General features: G+C 46.0%; 1 protein-coding gene and 1 long non-coding RNA gene across 4 annotated transcripts; both read right to left on the reverse strand.

The window, feature by feature from the left end:
• Positions 1–269: 269 nt before the first annotated feature.
• Positions 270–3,307, reverse strand: LOC123069193 (uncharacterized). 3 transcript variants are annotated; one of them, XR_006432341.1, is made up of 4 exons: positions 3,211–3,307; positions 1,876–2,874; positions 798–1,610; positions 270–582 (listed from the first exon to the last, which is right to left on the reverse strand). It is a non-coding gene; the product is annotated as an uncharacterized lncRNA (long non-coding RNA). The 3 variants fall into 3 exon arrangements; XR_006432340.1 differs by having other exon boundaries at positions 798–957; positions 1,590–1,610; positions 1,876–3,304; XR_006432339.1 differs by having other exon boundaries at positions 1,876–3,304.
• Positions 3,308–6,552: 3,245 nt separating this feature from the next.
• Positions 6,553–13,418, reverse strand: LOC123065139 (uncharacterized). Its single transcript, XM_044488494.1, has 8 exons — positions 13,070–13,418; positions 12,495–12,703; positions 12,329–12,403; positions 10,721–11,089; positions 8,780–8,889; positions 8,595–8,676; positions 6,855–7,171; positions 6,553–6,772 (listed from the first exon to the last, which is right to left on the reverse strand). The coding sequence occupies exons 2-7, from the start codon at positions 12,657–12,659 to the stop codon at positions 6,863–6,865; spliced, it is 1,110 nt and encodes a 369-aa protein (XP_044344429.1). The 5' UTR covers positions 12,660–12,703; positions 13,070–13,418; the 3' UTR covers positions 6,553–6,772; positions 6,855–6,862.
• Positions 13,419–22,133: the final 8,715 nt, after the last annotated feature.

Consider the following 22,133-nt stretch of genomic DNA (forward strand, 5'->3'; position numbering starts at 1 on the left):
GGCGGGCACAATACTAAATGGATACTGAGATGCTAGCTCTAGGTAAATATACCACAACAAGATATGTTAAATATGGTTGTAACATGCTCGATACCAGAATGTTAGCTGCCAAGGCTGATCTAGAATATCATCAAAAGCAGCCACCTCTCCCAGACCATACTTAATTTGAACAACAAAATAGAGACCTCCCAATAAAATAGAGAAAAGCAAACGGTTAATTAATATGCTGGAAAAATCAAGATGATTAGGACACATCTTGCAGAAACATATTGGTGAAATAATAATCACGCAAAGAATCATGGAGAAAGAACTATTGTCAGGATCATGAGGCTAACAATTAATTGCATAGCTAGTAGTAGTAGTGGCCGATTAACAGCTTAGTTGACCTGCAAGTAGACATGGTAAATCTGTTCGTCAGATAGACAGTTCGTGTCCCACGGGCCTCTCCTCTCCTGCAGTGTCTTCTGGAGGGTAACCCCATGACCGTGTGCGCCAAGTTCTTCAGCCTGATCTGGCGGAGCTCCGGAGTGCCATCTCCTCAGGCAGGCCCCCATACTTAACACTTACACAAGGGTATCTTCGCTGGTAAAATATAGGTATTGTTTCTCAAAACAATAAAGAAAATAACATTAATAATATGCGATCATTTTATAGTTTTGTAAAACATACTGAATTAGTGACATTATATGGTCATCTACTGTCAAATGAAATAATTATTTCCACCAATAAAACGTTCAGGGTATTGTCTAGTGGTGTGTAGAAAAAAGGATTTTCAGCATAAATAGCGCCACGGTTACCTCAAGCGAGAGAGTATCCAGTCAATCTATTGCTGTTTCAACAAACTATGTGTCGTGGCCTTAGGATATCTTTGACTTGAGAAGCAGTTCCATCATCTGTTTTCCTATTTGGTACTAAAGTGATTTCCCCCGGTTTTGAGCTTGGTAATTTATTTTCCAGCTGAAGTCATTAGAAAAATGAAACTGTGTTACATAACTTACATTGAGGATTACACTGCAATTAAAGTGATATTAAGACTATCTATACATTGTCAGCTAAAAAATTAAGATATACTGGGAGGGCTACCATGTTCTCCTAGAGAAGGCATAATTGGAAGATGTGAAGTAGTTATGTCCAGACTTGTAGAAAGCACATAGGACGAATGTTTGTAGTTACACCACATAATCTCGACCAAGCCGCATGAGACTGAATGTATCAAGTAAACATGCAAATAAAATGCACGTTGCTATCAAGTACTCCCTCTGTGAACTAATATAAGAGGGTTTAGATAACTAAAGTAGTGATCTAAACACTCTTATATTAGTTTATGGAGGGAGTACTAAAAGTTTATGTTCCTTGATTCCTTCCTTGGAGAGTAAGCAGGTATTCCACAATTTATTATACAGAAGAAAAAAGGACAATATCAGCTAGAGCTCTCATGTCCAAAATAAAATGGCCACATATATCTACTTTGTGATAATCCCTGATATGCAAACTTGCAGCATAATCAAAATAGCACTATATGAAAATGGTTATATTTTTGAAATTGTTGCACGGAAGCTTCGACAGTATAAGCAAAGATAAATGCACACCTTCCTGCATATCTCCCAAACCTGCATAGTTCAGACAATAGCCAATTAGTGCGAGACCTACAATCGTTTATACCTAACAGTTCAGCTAACTAAGAGCAGTGTGAAGGAACTACTCCCTCCATTCATTTTTGTAAGACGTTTTGGACAGCTGACATTGAGCTGTTTTGTGCCCTGTCTGAATTGTCTAAACATCTTATAAAAGGGAACAGAGGGAGCATATGTTTAAAGAATACAGAAGAAAGAATGTATAAATACAACCATACATAAGCATATTAAAGTAACTCACCATATATTTAAAGGAACCCACCATTTCTCATCTTCACTATGTACAACTTAAACTCAAGTAACAACTGCAAAGTTTTCATGGGATTGTGAGAGGGCAACAAATGCCTAGAATCAGATGAGAAAATGCTAGTGTAATGGTACAATTAAGAAGACTATAACCGCAGCCATAGAGTAATCCAGATCTAAGTATGAAGTTTTATAGAGGATAAACAGTGAAGATGTTCACTTCAGAGAATAATTTCACAAGTGTAGGTACGTATTGATCAACTTTTCGTGGGCCTCACTTTGGCCAAGATATAGAAAATCAAGCTCCTCAAATAGGCAAGTTCCGAAGTCTCAAAGCTTGATAAGTTGATCAAGTAAACATAGAGCCAAAGTGAGGCATCCAGAAATATTTGATGGAGCATCTCAATAAGTGATTCGTACACCAAATCGGTAGATTACAGCTGTAGCCCACACCATTTAATCACTACGTCCAAAAAAGCAAAAATAAAATAAAATTGTAGCCCGAATCACGCATACAACACTAATTTCTGCGGATAAAATAACACACTCCAAAATAATCTCATAACATATACTACTTTTCACGTTCGGGTAATCAAAATGAAATGAAACTAAGGTATCAACACTGTTTAAAATACTTGAGATTGTCTTTTAAGGCGAAACATTAGTGTGGAAATTACTCCCGACGGAAGTACTTCTCAGTTCCTTGGTATGAAAAAGGAACTTTTTGATGTGGATACATTTTCCCCCTCTGCTATAAAAATTATGTCCCCAATGATTCATCATTTACCTAAAATTGAAACCTATCATAAGAGTCGACACAACAGATGTTTGTTGAATTTATCTGGAAATGGTAGAACATTGAGTAGGTTTCTCAAACTGAAAATGCTTAACCTTAAGACATGATCTTGTAAAGCCCAGGTTTGGATGGAAACCAAGAATGTTAAGATTTTAGCCATGGACGGTATGGTTTGGATCTTACTGTAGCTTCAGCCACCTGCAACGTTCGTTTATTAAAGAAACAACAATAATATATATATACAAACCTTGGTGTGCTAATATTACTCCATCTAAAAATATAATTTAAGTGGCTCGGTGACATCTATATTCTCAAGTACATATGAAGTCGGTGATAACACAAAGAACTTAGTCACATATCACAGCGTAGTAGATGCTTTCAGGCCAGCACAAACTAAAAAAGGGCAAGATATTACACCAACTGATTACCAAATCGATCACTAAAAGATAATAAACTGTAGAAAATAGTTATAGGTCACAAGAACAGAGATGTTGGGCATTAGCAAGTGATAATAAAGTGGAGTTGGTTTCTTACCATCAACTTCACCAAATAGTGCCCTTGTGTTTGAATATCCCACTTGGGAAAAGAACCGAACACTTGGTGGGCGCTCCTTCTGCCGGTGGTTTCATCCTGCACAGAAGTGATTGGAACAACAAATCATCAACGGCATCCATCGTGTATACGGACATGAGGAGGGAAGGAAATCAGAGGGTGGAGTTGTGGGGAAAGGGGAAATACGTGCCTGCTACAGGATGCAAGGTAAGGAGCAGAGAGCGGCGGCGCGAGCAAGGATCCACCCGCCGTGCGGACGCGCCTGGAGGACCACGACGCGCGGCGCACCTCCACCTATACTGGCCGCCGATGCACTCATCTTCCTCCTCCGGATCGCACACGATGCGCGGCGCAGCTCCGCCTATACTGTCCGCCAATGCTCTCCTCTTCCTCCTCTAGATCGCCTCCCTCACCCTCTCTGTCCCCTCCTGCCCCTTCCGGCTCTCATCAGCAGCGGCACACCCAGGCTCCTCATCACCGCTACTGGCCGACAGCTGAACACTACGTGGTGGCATGGGTGAGAAGAGGTGGGAGGAATGTGACAGGACACGGGACGGGCTGAGCAGATCAAGGCGGTGTCGGGGGCAAGAGCGGTACATCTGCGACGCGGCATGGAGTTTGACCAACTCAGAGACGTCGGTTACGATCGCGATCTTTCTGTGACAGCAGGGGTCCACTTCGAGAAAAAAACAACCGAGCTCTCCCATGGCTGTATTCCCTGGGAGCTTAGGAGTGTGGCTAATTTGCACCCGGGCTCAGCTGCACCCATGCTTAAAAAAAATTCAAAAAAAATACTAGAAAAATTCAAAAAATTCCAATTTTTTTATGGTGGTAGATAATTTGACACGTGAGGTGTGCCCCAAAATTTAACTCATTTAAGCATCTGAGCAGCTCTCGGCCAAAAAGACAAAATCAGGATTTGTAAAAATGTTTACTGTTCACGCACTGTTTTGACCCGATTTGTCTTTTTTGCCGAGAGCTATTCAGATGTCCAAATAAGTTGAATTTTGGGGCGCACCTCACGCGTCAAATTATCTACCACCACAAAAAATTTTGAAAAATTTTGAATTTTTTAGTATTTTTTTAAATTTTTTTCTGAGAGGGAGCAGATTAGCCCGGGCTCCAGGATGAATTATCCGGGAGCTTAGTTACCGGACTGATAATCAATAATACCTGGAACCCGCGACGAATTTTCTTGGGCAAGATGCTGCGACCGTTGGCATACGGAGCTGCAACCGACTATGGAGAAGCTGGACCAGCTGCGAGCAGGTGTGCTTATGGTTGTTGGCTGCGGGGGAGGAGGTTGCACCGCTCCTTTTTTACTCGAGGCAGGGACCTGATGCTACAACCGATGAATTTTCTTGCTAGAACAAGTGGCTGTTTTGCTGGATCTGACATCAAGTTTTGCTGGGACCAGGCAGTCCACACAGGCACCGATGCTGCAGCGAGAGGCAAGTTTTGCTGTAACCATTGACGAGTTTTGCTGAAATTGGTGCCCGGTTTCATTGCATGGGCAGACCACGTGACGCCTATGCTACAACCGGCGACGTGATTTGCTGGAATTGGCAGCATGATTTGCTACGTCGGGGATAGTTGGTGTGGGCGTCTACGCACGGCATGAGGGGCCCCGTGCAGGCGGCGAGCGTGAAATGTTGGGTGCTAGAACCGTGCCGGGACTGGTGCGCCATATGGTGCTACGACAAGGGGTGCGAGAGCAACTCCAACGGACGACCCAAACAAACACCGATTTTGTCCGTTTTTTGTCCGTTTGGGTCGTCCGTCCGCGCGTCCGTGTCCGCTTTTTCATTTGGGTCTGTGACTGCGCCCAACGGTAGCCAGACCCATTTCGACATGTCCACCCTGGCATTTCCTCAAACACGTAGCAAGCAGGGCAGGGGAGCTCACAGAGCGCGCGGGAGGCCGGCGGGCGAGCTTGAACCCCACAGCGGGGCGGCACGGCGAGCGCCACAAGCATGGCGTGGCGCGGCGAGGCCGGGCGCTGCCGGGGTCGGGCACGGCGCGGCCTGGCCTGGCGCAAGCGCGGCGCGGCCTGGCCTGGCGCTGCCGGGGTCGGGCGCGCCGAGGCCTGGCGCAGGACCAGGGGCGGCGCGGCCGGGCGCGGGCGGCGCGGGGACGGGGGGTGGCGACCAGCGTCCTGCCTTCGGTGCGAGCGCGGCGAGCGGCTGCCTTTGGTGCGAGCTTGGCGAGTGGGGCGAGCGCGGCCACGGGCTTGAGTGGCGGCGGCGCCTGTGGAGTCTCGTCGGAGCAAGGATTGGCGATGGTATGGCTGCTACGGCCTACGGGGCGGCAGAGGCGAGGTGTGCAGCGAGAAAGAAAAAAATAAAATAAGAAGGTGGGTGGATGGCAGGTGGGCCAGACGAGGCGTGCAGCGGACGAAGCGGACGAGGAGGAGCCAGAAAACGCCGGCTTTGTGTCCGCCTCGGACCCAAATGTGGCACAAATTTGGGACGGAAATGGGTCCGCGCGGACACAAAGTGAACGCAAAATGAAAATGGGTCTCTGCGTTGGGCCGTCGTTTTTGTCCGCGTAGACCCAAACGAACATGGGTGGACGAAATGGATCGCCCCATTGGTGTTGCTCTGACCTTTGCTAGGACCGTCTATGGCGGGTGCTCCAATCGTTAATGGAGAGAGATGCAACCCCTGACGATTTTGCTGCAGCGGGCGCACAAGTGGAGCTATAGATTGGGAGCGGCCGTGCTGGGACCGGAGAGACGTGTGCGTGAGCTGCATCCACCAGTGGATGGCAAGGAGAAGAACGACGGCATGCGGGAGGTGAGGAGCACAATCAAACGGTGACCGGCCTAGAGTCTAGCCGGTCTACCGGCGCCTAGCGGTGCCCTTGGAAATTCGTGTAATACACAACCCTGTGTTCGAAGAAAATGTCACACGAACACACAGCAAACCCAATCTACTACCATTTTCCTTGGCGTGTATGCTATTTGACAGAGCAGGTGCAGGATAGGGCTCATCGCCGGTGCCGGAGAAGGATGGGGCTTCGAGGGATGCTAGGACGGCAGGGGGAGGGGGGGGGGGGGGGGGGGGGGGGGACTTGAACAGAGCAGAGCAGCAAGGCAACGAACAACGATTTGAAATGCGGTAAAGGACACGGACATGACGAAGACAGTGTTTGAATGCGAGTATTTTTTTTTTCAGTCAACGTTTTTTTGGATAGGCAACTATTCCCTCCATCCCACACCATAAAATCGTTTTTCAAGATAACATAGCTTGAAAAACGATCTTATATTATGGGACAACTTTTCTAGAGTTTGGTAATACCCTCTCTTGCTTTGCTGCTTACGGCCGGCATGATTCATCGTTTCCCAGCCCAAAACCTCCGCCTTAGTCGGAGCAAGTAAAAAAATTGGCCCATCCCAAAACAACGCTTGGTTCGCCCTGTTCATTCATTTATTTTTTCTGGCTGTCAATTACGCCCGGAAATGGTTACTCGCCTCATCCTGCCCTGATCGAAATCCAGCAGAAGAGAAACAAGCAGGAAAACGGCGAAACAGCGGCAGCAGCGACTGCAACAGAATTTTTATTTATATCAGGCAGGCTTATTAGTTATTAGCATGAAGTACAAAATACAGCTCATATGACATATACCTCTCAACTTATGCATGCTTTAACAGTTTCAAGACTGTTGATGCCGCAGTACCAAACAGCCTTCTGGATCGATGATTACTTGTCAATCGCGAAATTCTTCCCGACAAACCAAGATTGCTATGTGGAATCGGAGATGATCCTTCTTCGGCTGCCTTATTCAGAATTTCATCCATCTCTCTAATGGCTTTCGATTCTATCATGGGACTGGAGCACGCCCTTGCTTCCAACTGGGAAAATAACACTGCCTTCCAGTATGGGACGAAGCTTCTCCTTGCATGTTCGAGCTCCCATCCTCTAGGCTGTTTCTTTCTGGCAACCTGCATCATCAGTCAATAAAAGTTGATGCTGAAGATCCCAACACAAATACTTCAGCATGACCCACTGAGATCTTACATATTTGTTGGATTTTCTTTTCATAGTATATCACTTGTCTACCATGGCATGCAGCTGAACTAGTAAGCTATTCAAGGAACATGTGAAGTGATAGGGACATACACCATTGACATTACCTCCAGAATCGCTCTTTCCTTCACAAATGCAGTCATATTTTCGAATTCAAGAGAAAAGAAAAACAAATTTTCTCACATGCATCGAGTAAACCCAATGGCATAAAATCATTGAGCATCACTGCTAAGATCATGCAAGTAGGCATGAAAAATAAGCAAACAGTATGGCACTAACAAGTGGATGCGGACCCCTTGCTGTTATTTCCAATGGATATTAATTTTATATTCAAACAGCATAGCAGCGTCATTGACCAAGACTGCAACCAAGAGCTATAATCTACTCCCTCCATCCCATTTTTTTAATGTAAGACGTTTTTTGACACTACACTAGTGTCAAAAAACGTCTTACATTATGAGACGGAGGGAGTAGTTTATAGTCTCTTTTTTTTTTCTGTGTCAATGCTATTCAAATTTAGATACTTGCACTTAGTTTTTTCTTCTGTCCACTCTAGCTTTTCTTTTGGTGTGCAGCTTCATGTGAAAAACTTAAGTTCCATCAGCATTTTAGACACATGCGGATCACAATTGGGATCTATAAAATGGCAAATAGATCATCTGATTTTATAGGCAATACAAGCTGACCACAGATAACAGGGTATATAAACTATGAAGTAAGATTCCACATACTGGGAACCCTTGATTCAGAAAATATTTCAATCCCCATTTCAAAATTATTTGCAAGTAAAAATTACTGAGTTGTTGATAAGTTTTATCTACTTTTTGACTCATCATCAGTAAAAAGATACCTGGATCAGGGGAGTAAAAAGGTCTGTGTGTCATTATTTCAATCTAACGTGTATCATAATCGTTACTATCCTGCTTTTAGTGCCATGTGATGCAATGTAGATCTTTAGTACCATGTGATGCAATGTATATATTTCTTCTTTTGCTAGTTATGTATGTTACTACCCTGCTTTTACTGTAGCATCTTTTGGTTGCCACGATACAGATAAACATCACAGTTTGGACTAGCCCTTGGAATTCAGATCATTTTAACTAACAAATTAGCACATTCAACCCATGAGAAATCTCACCAGAAAAATGTCAAAAGAAGATTGTGGTCATTGCATAAAGCCAAAGCAAGAACATTAAAGAATACGTCTCTAGTGACAGGATACTTTCCATAGATTCATCAAGTACTCGTATTAAGTTTTAGTGTGACACCCTGCGGACAGAAATTGGATAGCAAACAAGCCATACAAATAGAAACACTCCAGTTTTAGAATATCTTTACCATCTCAGCTGTAGCATATCCATCATGTTTGTTGGACAACATGTTGTCTGACAGAGAGGATGATTGTTGATCATAGGGGCAGCTACAAGAAAAAATTGAATAACTTAATGAACATAACTCAACGGTGTAGTTTTATGCAAAAATATAATAATTGAAAAGATGGAAAACAAGTGTAGAAGACGTACAGATTTTCTATGTTGATGCATTCTCCAGTAGGACAAAAACCATGGTTATTCAGAATCGATGAGACACGTTTCAGAACCTCATCGTGAGCCACCTGCATGGCATAGGGGACCTGCATGACACATTAAACTTGTATAAGAAAACACCACTGAACGTGACCGTTAGAGCATCTACAGCCGGGCACCTCAAACGCTTGGGTGGACGGCCCAGACAGTGACCGGTCAAAAAAATGCGACCCAGACAGGCGCCTCAAACCGGCCTCAAACGTCCGGCCTGACTGACACCCCTCATATCTAGCCCAAATTTGTGCGGCTATGGGGTGGCCCAGGCATGACCGGCCGCGTCCGCCACATCAGAGGTGGCCCACCCGACCTCACATATATTCATCCCCATCCGCTTCCCGGAGCAAACCCTACCCACTCCACTCCACCCCAAGCTCCCATCCGGCGATCTCCAACCTTCTCCAGCATGGCGGGACGCGGATCTGACTCTAGCCAGTCCGGGCCCATCGATTGGGGTGTCGTCCCGTGCGGGATGGAGGAGAGGCTCTAGCCGTCCGCATTGCCCTCCGCCACTCCCGGGAGGACTGTGCCTGACCGACGGGGGGATCTGTCCGGTGCGAATCCATTGCGTCGGTGCAACGGGCGCTGATATCCTTAAATTTACTGCTAAATCTTGCAGCGACGCCATTCTCGTCAGAACCGCTGCTCTCATAAAAACTTGTGTTGTCTGTGAACTACAAGTGATCTCCATTTGGGCACAGCAGATTTCTTGCAGGTATGTTTTCTTCTGTTCTCAGATTGGATTGTGCTGCAATATTTTCAGACTTCGTCGTGATTATGAGTGCAGCTTTAAACAGCGTAATGTATATGAACTGCTGCAGAGAATACAACTAGAATTTTCTTACAAGTATGCTTTCTACACTAAATCTGTTTTAAGAATCAATGGAGTAGGAAATTTAGCTAGGTACTGATTAATATGAAGGGTGTTGAACGTTGACTGGAGACAAGGACACATTGTGTACACCGAAGATGTAGTGACCGAAGGCATGGCAACGTAGGCAATAATACTACAAACTGTGAAAGTGTTTGCTATAGAGTATGCATGCAATGTTTGTTATGCTTGCTACATGATTTATTTATTCATGACCATAACAGGTAATTTGAGCATAATTCAACAGCCAGAGAAGCAAAAACTTAGTAATTTGGTTGCTATAATCTGGGGTGAAACTTCCCCAAATAGGGAATATGGAAAACAGTTTAAAATGGGCTGGCAAACAAATAAAGGATATGACATGGTAAGCTCAATGCTAGATCTTCATGGTAATCTAACGTTATCCTTCCTTTCAAAATTATGTCAAAAATTATTGCAGGGGTTCAGCTGATGGTATTACGTTCCGAATGAAGGATTTTATGTGACAAGGTTGTTTATGTTTTTTCTAGGGTGACAAGGTTGTCTACGTTGAGTATATGTGGATTGCACAACCTTCTCTGTCATTTCAGACTTTTGGTTCTACTTGTTGGTGTATGAAACTTATCAGAGCCAAGAGATCTTGAGTTCAAATATCAACTTTCGCAATCTAAGTAAAAAAATTGCGTGCCCTCTTGCTGTCCATGTATAGACCTTACCAAGGCACGCATGAGAGGGGGTGTTGCAGTGTATGTAGATTGCCCAACCTTCTCCGTCAGTTTGGATTTTTGTTTATACTGGTTGGTGCATTAAATTTAATAGTTCAAAGATCCTAACTCAACCTATAGAGTCTATTAGGCACGCTGGATACTGTGTTCTTTCTCTAAATCAATGTTAGTATATTTCCATAGTTTAAATTGATCAGATTAATGCATTTATTTCCTATAAGCCCATGCTTACCTTAATATTAGTACATATTTAGTAGAAAGACAAGAATAGAGGCACTATAGCTGAAAATATAAACGGTTTGGTACCTCTGGATGTGCCCGAATGTATGCATCAAGAGCTTCGCCAGCTTCGCAAATTACAATAACAAGCAGCAATGCCATACGCCTAAGCTTTTTGTCCGCCTTCAGCTGCTGCTTCTTTCTAACTCTGTTTTGAGTAATCTGTGAATCTATGGCAACAGCATCCTCTGTACAAACATGAGAGATAATACTAAACCCATCTGTCTTGCTATTGCCATTTTCCTTGAACGAAGATCCCGCGCGGATCTTCTTTTGAGCTGCCAGGAGCAAAACTGCTGTTTCGGCAAGCTTTCCATCCTTTATGTATTTCCTGACCTCGGCAAGTAGATCATCTGTTCTTTCTGCAATCAGTCTGACTGTATCCAAGAAGATCTTCTGCAAAAGGCATCAAGATGGATCAAAAACTGACTATCTTTGGCCACTGGCGTTATACACAAGAAAGTAGCGCCAAATAACTTCCATCAGTGTTCTAAACGCCAAGCAAGAGAAAATTGAACATTCAAATTTTTTAACAGCACCTTGGAGTCGCTACTTCCATATCTTGATTAAAAAGAAAAATAATTGTGACACATGGATTATACAAAAGAGTAAGACAGAGAAACTATATATCATAAGTGGTCACACATTAGAACTTCCATTTATTATGTCACTTTTCATTATGTTGCAGTAGTAATTCGTGTTGGGATGGATCTGAGACAAACCATTATGGGTACGCACAGAATTTGGAGCTGCCGGAGATAGTTGAATAAATAGTGGTACTATGCATCAACAGGAAAGTGAGACAAACCATTTCAGGTAAGCAAAGCAGTTGAATGAGCCTGAAGACGTAGTCGGTATTCCCTTTGTCAGGCAACAGGTTTTCCTCAAGAAACTTATGGCGGCAAGCGTTCTCGACTGCCACATGTAGTGGGAGTAGGCCCTCGGTAACTTCAGGGCCAGTCGTGCGCAAATTGGCCGATGCGCCATAGCGGAAGAGCAATTTGATCATGTTGGAGGAGAACATTTCAGCAGCTAGGTGTAGGGGAAAGTACCCAGACGAGTTCACGTAGTTGGGATTGGCACGGTGCCCATTGAGCTCAGGAGCCTTGCCCTCCAAGGCAACTTTCGCGCATCGCAGAGCATTTTGCACAATCATCTCATTGAAGGTATCTGGGGTTATGACGAAACCCCAAGCCAAGCCCCGTGTCTCATGCTTGAATAAGTTGAGGAAAAGCCTGACACTATCCTTTTCCAGGATGGGCACCAAGCGGGGTAATTTATCGACGAAGGCATCATTCACTGACTAGATTTATCCATACAGAAATGATAAGGGTGAAAATGCAATCAATTTCAAATCAACAAAACATAACAAGAAAAACAGATGACATGCTGCAATGCATGGCCACCTACAGTACAAGGTGCTTAGAAAAATAAGCAGGTTTTGCTTAAGCACTGGTGCTTATTGATAGAAGGCAGGTGCTTCATTAGGCACCCCTGGTATAGAAATAAGCACAGGTGCTCAACAAAACACAAACACTGGATAGACCAAGTTGAATATTCACAAGTACTGCAGGTTAAATACAATTACTAAATGATTTGTGCAATCCAATTATAGTAACAAAGACAGCAAATAACCTCAGGAGTACGGTCTGGGATGATCGTATGGGCTGTTCTGGAGGCAGCAAGAAAAGCATGTTTTTGACTCATCCACTGAGACAGAGAATGTGCCAGCATGAAGAGGCATGAGTAAGAAAAAGAAACAAAAGAGAGAAATATCATAAAGGTGGTTTAGTTACTGCACCTGCTTGATTAATTTGATATGCTCAGTCACGTCTTTAGCAGGAGCAGGAACACCAGGAGGATATGGAGGATTCCACGGATCGTTTTCCTCCGTGCTTGTTACATCCTTACCTTTACCATTATCTTCATCATAAGCAGATTCAGTTGCCTTGTGCATCATCTCCATTGGTGAAGACCAAGCAAGGAATTCCAGTTTCAGAGTTTATTTGCCTGAAAATAAGTGTAACCTGGAATTACAATCCATGTTGTTACCATATCTTGTTTAGTTTCATGTTTTTTATTTAGAGAATTTGTGCTAGGCAATATGAGACTGGTACACCGAACTTTCACAAAGAAACCTCAAAGCTACACTTAGTGTGGCACTTTTATTCATCAGCAAGCAACTAGTCCAATCATGAAGGATCGACCATCCATCCTATCCAATCCTCTATAACACTATGCTCCCTAATTTTAGAGGCCTCACAGCCAATTGAGGCTGTCAATTTTGGGTTCTGTTCCCGATTTTGATTCAGTCCTAGTGGGCCCCTTTGGTCAGCAGAGGCGGCTGGATCGAGGATTTCGGCGGGGAAGACGAACAGTGGCAGTGGAAGTGCTGGACGACGGCAAGCAGGTGAACGCCTCCTCTCCTCTCCTTCCCGCGTGCTGGAGGCAGCACGCAGCGACGAGCTCTTCTCCTTCCCGTACCGCCGACAGGAGGGGCGGCGCGCGCCGGCAAGGCAAGGGCGACGGGAGGTGTCAGCCTGTCAGGCGAGCGACGGGAGAAGGGGCTGAGAGACGGGAGGGGCGGCGAGCAGGGAGGATCGCGGGCTGGTTGGAGCTCCCGTGCGGCGGCGGCGGCGGGCACGCGAACCCGCGGCGCTGTGGGGCATCGAGCGGGGACAGACGGAGCGAGTCGTGCGGCCAAATCGGAAGAACGTCTTAGAGCATAATTGGTTTGCTACCAACATTTGGCATTGCCAACATTTGGTAAGCCAACATTTGGCAAAAACAAAAGTTGCCAAGATTTGATAACTTTTTGTGAGATTAGCAACAAGAATTGGCAAGCAACCAATCTCTAGCCAATATTTGGCAGTTGCCAAAATTTGGCATGCCAACTTTTGGCATCAAACCAACGATTTTGATTCAGTCCTAGTGGGCCCCTTTGGTCAGCAGAGGCGGCTGGATCGAGGATTTCGGCGGGGAAGACGAACAGTGGCAGTGGAAGTGCTGGACGACGGCAAGCAGGTGGACGCCTCCTCTCCTCTCCTTCCCGCGTGCTGGAGGCAGCACGCAGCGACGAGCTCTTCTCCTTCCCGCACCGCCGACAGGAGGGGCGGCGCGCGCCGGCAAGGCAAGGGCGACGGGAGGTGTCAGCCTGTCAGGCGAGCGACGGGAGAAGGGGCTGAGAGACGGGAGGGGCGGCGAGCAGGGAGGATCGCGGGCTGGTTGAAGCTCCCGTGCGGCGGCGGCGGGCACGCGAACCCGCGGCGCTGTGGGGCATCGAGCGGGGACAGACGGAGCGAGTCGTGCGGCCAAATCGGAAGAACGTCTTAGAGCATAATTGGTTTGCTACCAACATTTGGCATTGCCAACATTTGGTAAGCCAACATTTGGCAAAAACAAAAGTTGCCAAGATTTGATAACTTTTTGTGAGATTAGCAACAAGAATTGGCAAGCAACCAATCTCTAGCCAATATTTGGCAGTTGCCAAAATTTGGCATGCCAACTTTTGGCATCAAACCAACGATTTTGATTCAGTCCTAGTGGGCCCCTTTGGTCAGCAGAGGCGGCTGGATCGAGGATTTCGGCGGGGAAGACGAACAGTGGCAGTGGAAGTGCTGGACGACGGCAAGCAGGTGGACGCCTCCTCTCCTCTCCTTCCCGCGTGCTGGAGGCAGCACGCAGTGACGAGCTCTTCTCCTTCCCGCACCGCCGACAGGAGGGGCGGCGCGCGCCGGCAAGGCAAGGGCGACGGGAGGTGTCAGCCTGTCAGGCGAGCGACGGGAGAAGGGGCTGAGAGACGGGAGGGGCGGCGAGCAGGGAGGATCGCGGGCTGGTTGGAGCTCCCGTGCGGCGGCGGCGGGCACGCGAACCCGCGGCGCTGTGGGGCATCGAGCGGGGACAGACGGAGCGAGTCGTGCGGCCAAATCGGAAGAACGTCTTAGAGCATAATTGGTTTGCTACCAACATTTGGCATTGCCAACATTTGGTAAGCCAACATTTGGCAAAAACAAAAGTTGCCAAGATTTGATAACTTTTTGTGAGATTAGCAACAAGAATTGGCAAGCAACCAATCTCTAGCCAATATTTGGCAGTTGCCAAAATTTGGCATGCCAACTTTTGGCATCAAACCAACGATTTTGATTCAGTCCTAGTGGGCCCCTTTGGTCAGCAGAGGCGGCTGGATCGAGGATTTCGGCGGGGAAGACGAACAGTGGCAGTGGAAGTGCTGGACGACGGCAAGCAGGTGAACGCCTCCTCTCCTCTCCTTCCCGCGTGCTGGAGGCAGCACGCAGCGACGAGCTCTTCTCCTTCCCGCACCGCCGACAGGAGGGGCGGCGCGCGCCGGCAAGGCAAGGGCGACGGGAGGTGTCAGCCTGTCAGGCGAGCGACGGGAGAAGGGGCTGAGAGACGGGAGGGGCGGCGAGCAGGGAGGATCGCGGGCTGGTTGGAGCTCCCGTGCGGCGGCGGCGGCGGGCACGCGAACCCGCGGCGCTGTGGGGCATCGAGCGGGGACAGACGGAGCGAGTCGTGCGGCCAAATCGGAACAACATCTTAGAGCATAATTGGTTTGCTACCAACATTTGGCATTGCCAACATTTGGTAAGCCAACATTTGGCAAAAACAAAAGTTGCCAAGATTTGATAACTTTTTGTGAGATTAGCAACAAGAATTGGCAAGCAACCAATCTCTAGCCAATATTTGGCAGTTGCCAAAATTTGGCATGCCAACTTTTGGCATCAAACCAACGATTTTGATTCAGTCCTAGTGGGCCCCTTTGGTCAGCAGAGGCGGCTGGATCGAGGATTTCGGCGGGGAAGACGAACAGTGGCAGTGGAAGTGCTGGACGACGGCAAGCAGGTGGACGCCTCCTCTCCTCTCCTTCCCGCGTGCTGGAGGCAGCACGCAGCGACGAGCTCTTCTCCTTCCCGCACCGCCGACAGGAGGGGCGGCGCGCGCCGGCAAGGCAAGGGCGACGGGAGGTGTCAGCCTGTCAGGCGAGCGACGGGAGAAGGGGCTGAGAGATGGGAGGGGCGGCGAGCAGGGAGGATCGCGGGCTGGTTGGAGCTCCCGTGCGGCGGCGGCGGCGGGCACGTGAACCCGCGGCGCTGTGGGGCATCGAGCGGGGACAGACGGAGCGAGTCGTGCGGCCAAATCGGAACAACGTCTTAGAGCATAATTGGTTTGCTACCAACATTTGGCATTGCCAACATTTGGTAAGCCAACATTTGGCAAAAACAAAAGTTGCCAAGATTTGATAACTTTTTGTGAGATTAGCAACAAGAATTGGCAAGCAACCAATCTCTAGCCAATATTTGGCATGCCAACTTTTGGCATCAAACCAATTATGCTCTTATTCCTGTTGCCTGTTCATTCATCATCAGACGGGCTATGCGGCCCATAAGCAGCACAAATTATCTCTAAGAAAAAAAGACACCGTCGCATGGAAATCAGGAGCTCCTAGTCAGCGCTGCAGGCGCCCGTTAACGAGCTGGCGCCTGCAGCGTCGCTGGAATGGGCCGGCCCAACGCGCACTTGGCCGTTGAAGTGAAAAAGCAATAAAAAGTGAGGACCACTGGGGATTCGAACTCAGGACTGGATTGCTGCGAGTGCACCTCACCAACCACTAGACCAAACTAACTTTGCTGCCTACTACAAGAAAACAGAGCTAGTTAACCGTTTCGTGCAGTAAAACATATATACTTAATATAAATTATCTCAAAAAAGAAAACGTGAATTCAAAAAAAAATCATCAAATTTTAAGAAAAGTTTCAAAAAAATGAAAAAGGTTCATCGATTTTCAAAAAAAGTTCATTGAATTCGAAGAAAGTTCATCGGATTCGAAAAAAGTTCATCAAATTCAAAAAAAGTTCATCAGATTCGAAAAAAGTTAATCGGTTTTTAAAAAGTTCATCGAATCAAAAAAAGTTCATCGGTTTTGAAAAAAGTTCATCGAATTCAAAAAATGTTCATCGAATTTGAAAAAAAATTCATCAAATTTTGAAAAAAGTTCATCGAATTCGAAAAAAGTTCATCGAATTTGAAAAAAAGTTCATCAAATTTTGAAAGAAGTTCATCGAATTTTGAAAAAAGTTCATCGATTTTGAAAACAGTTCATTAGATTCAAAAAAAGTTCATCGGATTTGAATAAAAGTTTATCGAATTTGAAAAAAAGTTCACAAATCTGAAAAAAGTTCATCGATTTGGAAAAAAAAGTTCATCGAACTCGGAAGAAGAAAAAGGAAAAAACAGAAAATGAGAAACAAAAAAAGGAAAACAGAAAAAGGAAAAAAGGGAAAAGCTAAAAGAGAGTAAAAGTTCATTCTAAACAAAATCAGGTGTGTTGGCGTGCTGGTTGCCCCCGCGGTACTGCATGCGCGAGGTCTGTGGTTCGAATCACAGCTAATAGATGTGTTTTTGCTGATTAAAACAGAGAAGAAGAAAAACCTATTGGGCCGGCCCATCGCGCGAGCTCTTCAGGCGCCGGTTCGCAAGCGGGCGCATATGCGCCAAATAGGAAATCCCATGGAAATCGTTAATTAGTGCTTAGAGCCAACTCCAACGGACGACCCAAACTGTCCGTTTGATCTGGATTCTGTCCGTTTGGGCCAGGTAAACAGGCGTCGTACAAAGATCGAACTTATGCCGATTGTTTTCTTAGGCCGCTAACTTTCCTTCTCGTTAGGGTTAGCCTTCCTCTCGCCACCGTAGGCGACGTTGAGAAAATCCTTCTTTCGCCGCCGTTCCGCCGGGATTCCCCCCGCTCGGGCTGATCAAGGGGCAGTCTGGTACTGCCGCCCGGCCTTGGCAGGGGTCCTGGAGGAGCTGGCGCTAGGGTTTATCCATTTGGGGTTTTCGCGGCAGGAACCTATGAGATCGATCTCAGTTTTCTTCATCGATGGCAAAGTGATCTGGATCGGCTGGAGATGGAAGCAAGGGCAAAGGGAACCTTGAGAACCTCATGCATGAGCTGGCCCTGAAAAAGGATGATCTAGATAAAGTTATCTTCGAGGAGGACGACGCACCGCCGGAGAAGGATCTCCGATGGATGATACTAGCCCGTGTACACATGGGCAAGACCTTCAGCACGTACTGGTTTTTTTCGGAACATGAGGTCAGCTTGGGATCTGGCTAGAGAAATCAAGATCAAAACCCTAGAGGATAATCTCTTCATAATGCAGCTTAATTTCCTAGGGGACTGGAGAGGGTAACCCAAGGAGGGCCTTGGCACTTCCGGGGAAACACGGTGATCATTGTTCCATATGATGGCTACTCCAAGCCTATATCCATAGAGTTGTTCAAGTTTGAGATATGGGCCAGAATTATTGATCTTCCAATCGCATACCATGGAAAGGTGAAGGCGTTGGCTGCTAAGATCGGCGAGTTCGTGGAGTCAGAACCATCTTCCTTCGACTTCGAACGTAATTTTTACAGGGTGAGGATTCGCCTAGATGTACGCAACCAGCTCAAAAAGGCGACATCCATAGTCCTGGGGGACAGAGGGAGATTTTTGCTGTTAAATACGAGCGGCTCCCGAACTGGTGTCAGGTATGCGGCATGATGGGACACGAGTTCAAAGAACATGGAGATGGAGTGCATCATCCCTCGGCCTTGATTTTCAAGAACTTAAGGGCGCCTGCTACTACCGCCTAGGGCACGAGACATCGCAACAACGGGAAGAAGCAGCCGAACCAAGCTGGAGGAAGAGCTAGTACTGATCTGGACATGGATAACATTGCAAGGGAGGGTGAGGACACTGTTATGGAGGAGAACAAGCTGAACAGAAAGAGATCATCCGAAGAGGTCGCGAGTTTAGCTATGCCCATGGCCTCCAAGGGGAACATGGAGATTGCACTCGCGACAAATCACAGGGGGGGGGGGCGTTCCTCCAAGCCCCCCGCCGAAGCAGGATCCCAAGCGATCAGGACAACGCAGCAGTCAGAGAAGTCGGTAAACACAGTCGTGAAGAAGAATCCGGTGGGACTCAAAAAACAAGATGCAACAACGACGGCCTCCTCGTCGGAGGACTGCCGAGCACAATGAATCCCTTAAGCTGGAACTGCCGGGGTCTAGGCAACGCCCCGACAGTTCAAGAGCTACGCGAAATTGCGTTAAAGTTTGCCCCTAAAGTACTTTGCATATTGGAAACTCAAATAGGCCAAGATAGAGCTGAAAGCTTAGCAAGTACCTTAGGATATTATTGTTCTTTTGCTGTTGGTTCCACCGGGCGTAGTGGTGGTTTAGTCTTGTACCGGAATAATGAAATAAAGATCGAAAATTTGGGTTACTCGCAGTACCATATTGATGTGAAGGTGTCAGAACTGGAGGGAACCCGTGGAGCCTCTCATGCTTCTATGGAGAAGCCCAAATGCACCTCCGACACCGAACTTGGGATACAATGAGGAACTTGGCCGCACTACGAAACATGTTGTGGGTATGTATAGGCGATTTCAATGAGGTTCTTCGATACGATGACCATGAAGGCATAGGCCAGAGGAGCCAGAATCAGATACAAGGACTCCGGGATGTGGTCGACGTTTGTGGCCTGATCGATCTTGGGTTCCAGGGTCAGAAGTGGACTTTTGAAACGAAGGTTGCAGGAGGATCGTACACCAGAGTGAGGCTAGATAGGGCGCTCGGTTAAGCCAAGTGGTGTGCACAATTTCCCCTTGCCGTGGTAGAGCACCTTACAGCTGCAACCTCTGATCACTCCCCTCTTTTGTTAAAACTTGATCCACCTGCTAGAAGGAAGGCTCAAGAGGCTTGCGGCGGAACAAAGAGTCACTCCAAAGTCACTAATAGTGGGGAACAAACGAACAGATTATGGTAGGGTACGAAACCACCTCAAAGTTATTCTTTCCGATTAATCCATTGGGCTATTCCTATAAGTATCACAAACAGCCCTAGAGTTCATAGTAAAATAACACCTTAAGACACAAATCAACCAAAACCCTAATGTCACCTAGATACTCCAATGTCACCACAAGTATCCGTGGGTATGATTATACGATATGCATCACACAATCTCAGATTCATCTATTCAACCAACACAAAGAACTCATAAAGTGCCCCAAAGTTTCTACCGGAGAGTCAAGATGAAAATGTGTGCCAACCCCTATGCATAAGTTCACAAGGTCACTGAACCCGCAAGTTGATCACCAAAACATACATCAAGTAGATCACGTGATATCCCATTGTCACCACAGATAAGCACATGCAAGACATACATCAAGTGTTCTCAAATCCTTAAAGACTCAATCCGATAAGATAACTTCAAAGGGAAAACTCAATCCATTACAAGAGAGTAGAGGGGGAGAAACATCATAAGATCCAACTATAATAGCAAAGCTCGCGGTACATCAAGATCGTGCCATATCAAGAACACGAGAGAGAGAGAGAGAGATCAAACACATAGCTACTGGTACATACCCTCAGCCCCGAGGGTGAACTACTCCCTCCTCATCATGGACAGTGCCGGGATGATGAAGATGGCCATCGGTGATGGATTCCCCTTCTGGCAGGGTGCCGAAACAGGCTCCGGAGAGGTTTTTGGTGGCTACAGAGGCTTGCGGCGGCGGAACTCATGATCTAGGTTATGTTTCGGGGGTTTCTGTATTTATAGGAGGGTTTGGCATCGAGAACAAGTCAGGAGGACCCACGGGGTGTCCACGAGGCACAGGGGCACATCCTAGGGGGGGCATCCACCCTCGTGGGCCCCACGGGACTCCTCTCCGATAACTTTTTGTTCCAGTATTTTTTATATTTCCAGAAAAAACCTCCGTTGATTTTCAGCGCATTCTGAGAACTTTTATTTTTGCACAAAAACAACACCACGATAGTTCTGCTAAAAACAGTGTCAGTTCGGGTTAGTTCTAACCAAATCATACCAAAAGCATGTAAAAATATTATAAACATGGCATGAATACATCAAAAATTATAGATACGTTGGAGATGTATCAAGCATCCCCAAGCTTAATTCATGCTCGTCCTCGAGTAGGTAGATGATAAAAACAGAATTTTTGATGTGGAATGCTACCTAACATATTTATCAATGCACTCTTCTTTATTGTAGCAAGAATATTCAGATCCATAAGATTCAAAACAAAAGTTTATATTGACATAATAAGAACGATAATACTTCAAGCATACTAACGAAGCAATCATGTCTTCTCAAAATAACATGGCCAAAGAAAGCTATCCCTACAAAATCATATAGTCATGCTATGCTCTATCTTCATCACACAAAATATTTAAATCATGCACAACCCCGATTTCAACCAAGCAATTGTTTCATACTTTAGTATTCTCAAACTTTTTCAACTTTCATGCAATACATGATCGTGAGCCATGGACATAGCACTATAGGTGGAATAGAATGGTGGTTGTGGAGAAGACAAAAAAAAGGAGAAGACAGTCTCACATCAACTAGGCGTATCAACGGGCTATGGAGATGCCCATCAATAGATATCAATGTGAGTGAGTAGGGATTTCCATGCAACGGATGCACTAGAGCTATAAGTGTATGAAAGCTCAAAAGAAACTAAGTGGGTGTGCATCCAACTTGCTTGCTCACGAAGAACTAGGGCAACTTGAGGAAGCCCATCATTGGAATGTACAAGCCAAGTTCTGTAATGAAAAATTCCCACAAGTATATGAAAGTGACAACATAGGAGACTCTCTACCATGAAGATCATGGTGCTACTTTGAAGCACAAGTGTGGTAAAAGGATAGTAGCATTGCCCCTTCTCTTTTTTTTGGGGCCTTCTCTCTTTTCTGGCCTTTTTTTATTTTTATTTTTTTCGTCCGGAGTCTCATTCCGACTTGTGGGGGAATCATAGTCTCCATCATCCTTTCCTCACCGGGACAATGCTCTAATAATGAAGATCATCAAACTTTTATTTACTTACAACTCAAGAATTACAACTCGATACCTAGAACAAAATATGACTCTATGTGAATGCCTCTGGCGGTGTACCGGGATGTGCAATGATTCAAGAGTGACATGTATGAAAAAATTATGAACGGTGGCTTTGCCACAAATACAATGTCAACTACATGATCATGCATGGCAATATGACAATGATGGAGCATGCCATAATAAACGGAATGGTGGAAAGTTGCATGGCAATATATCTCGGAATGGCTATGGAAATGTCATAATAGGTAGGTATGGTGGCTGTTTTGAGGAAGGTATATGGTGGGTTTATGGTACCGGCAAAAGTTGCACGGTACGAGAGAGGCTAGCAATGATGGAAGGGTGAGAGTGCGTATAATCCATGTCAACATTAGTCATAAAGAACTCACATACTTATTGCAAAAATCTACAAGTAATCAAAACAAAGTACTACACACATGCTCCTAGGGGAAGGGTCGGTAGTAGTTACCCATCGCGCGATCCCGACCTCCACACATAAGGAAGGCAATCAATAAATAAATCATG

Source organism: Triticum aestivum, chromosome 3B (assembly GCF_018294505.1).
Source record: "Triticum aestivum cultivar Chinese Spring chromosome 3B, IWGSC CS RefSeq v2.1, whole genome shotgun sequence".
Lineage (NCBI taxonomy): Eukaryota > Viridiplantae > Streptophyta > Magnoliopsida > Poales > Poaceae > Triticum > Triticum aestivum.

Coding starts and splice junctions, on each gene's coding strand:
- LOC123065139 (XM_044488494.1), bottom strand. CDS start 12,659: ATGGAGATGATGCACAAGGCAACTGAATCTGCTTATGATGAAGATAAT. Junction 12,404..12,494: donor ATATCAAATTAATCAAGCAG/GTGCAGTAACTA, acceptor TCTCTGTCTCAG/TGGATGAGTCAAAAACATGC. Junction 8,677..8,779: donor TGCATCAACATAGAAAATCT/GTACGTCTTCTA, acceptor TTTTTCTTGTAG/CTGCCCCTATGATCAACAAT.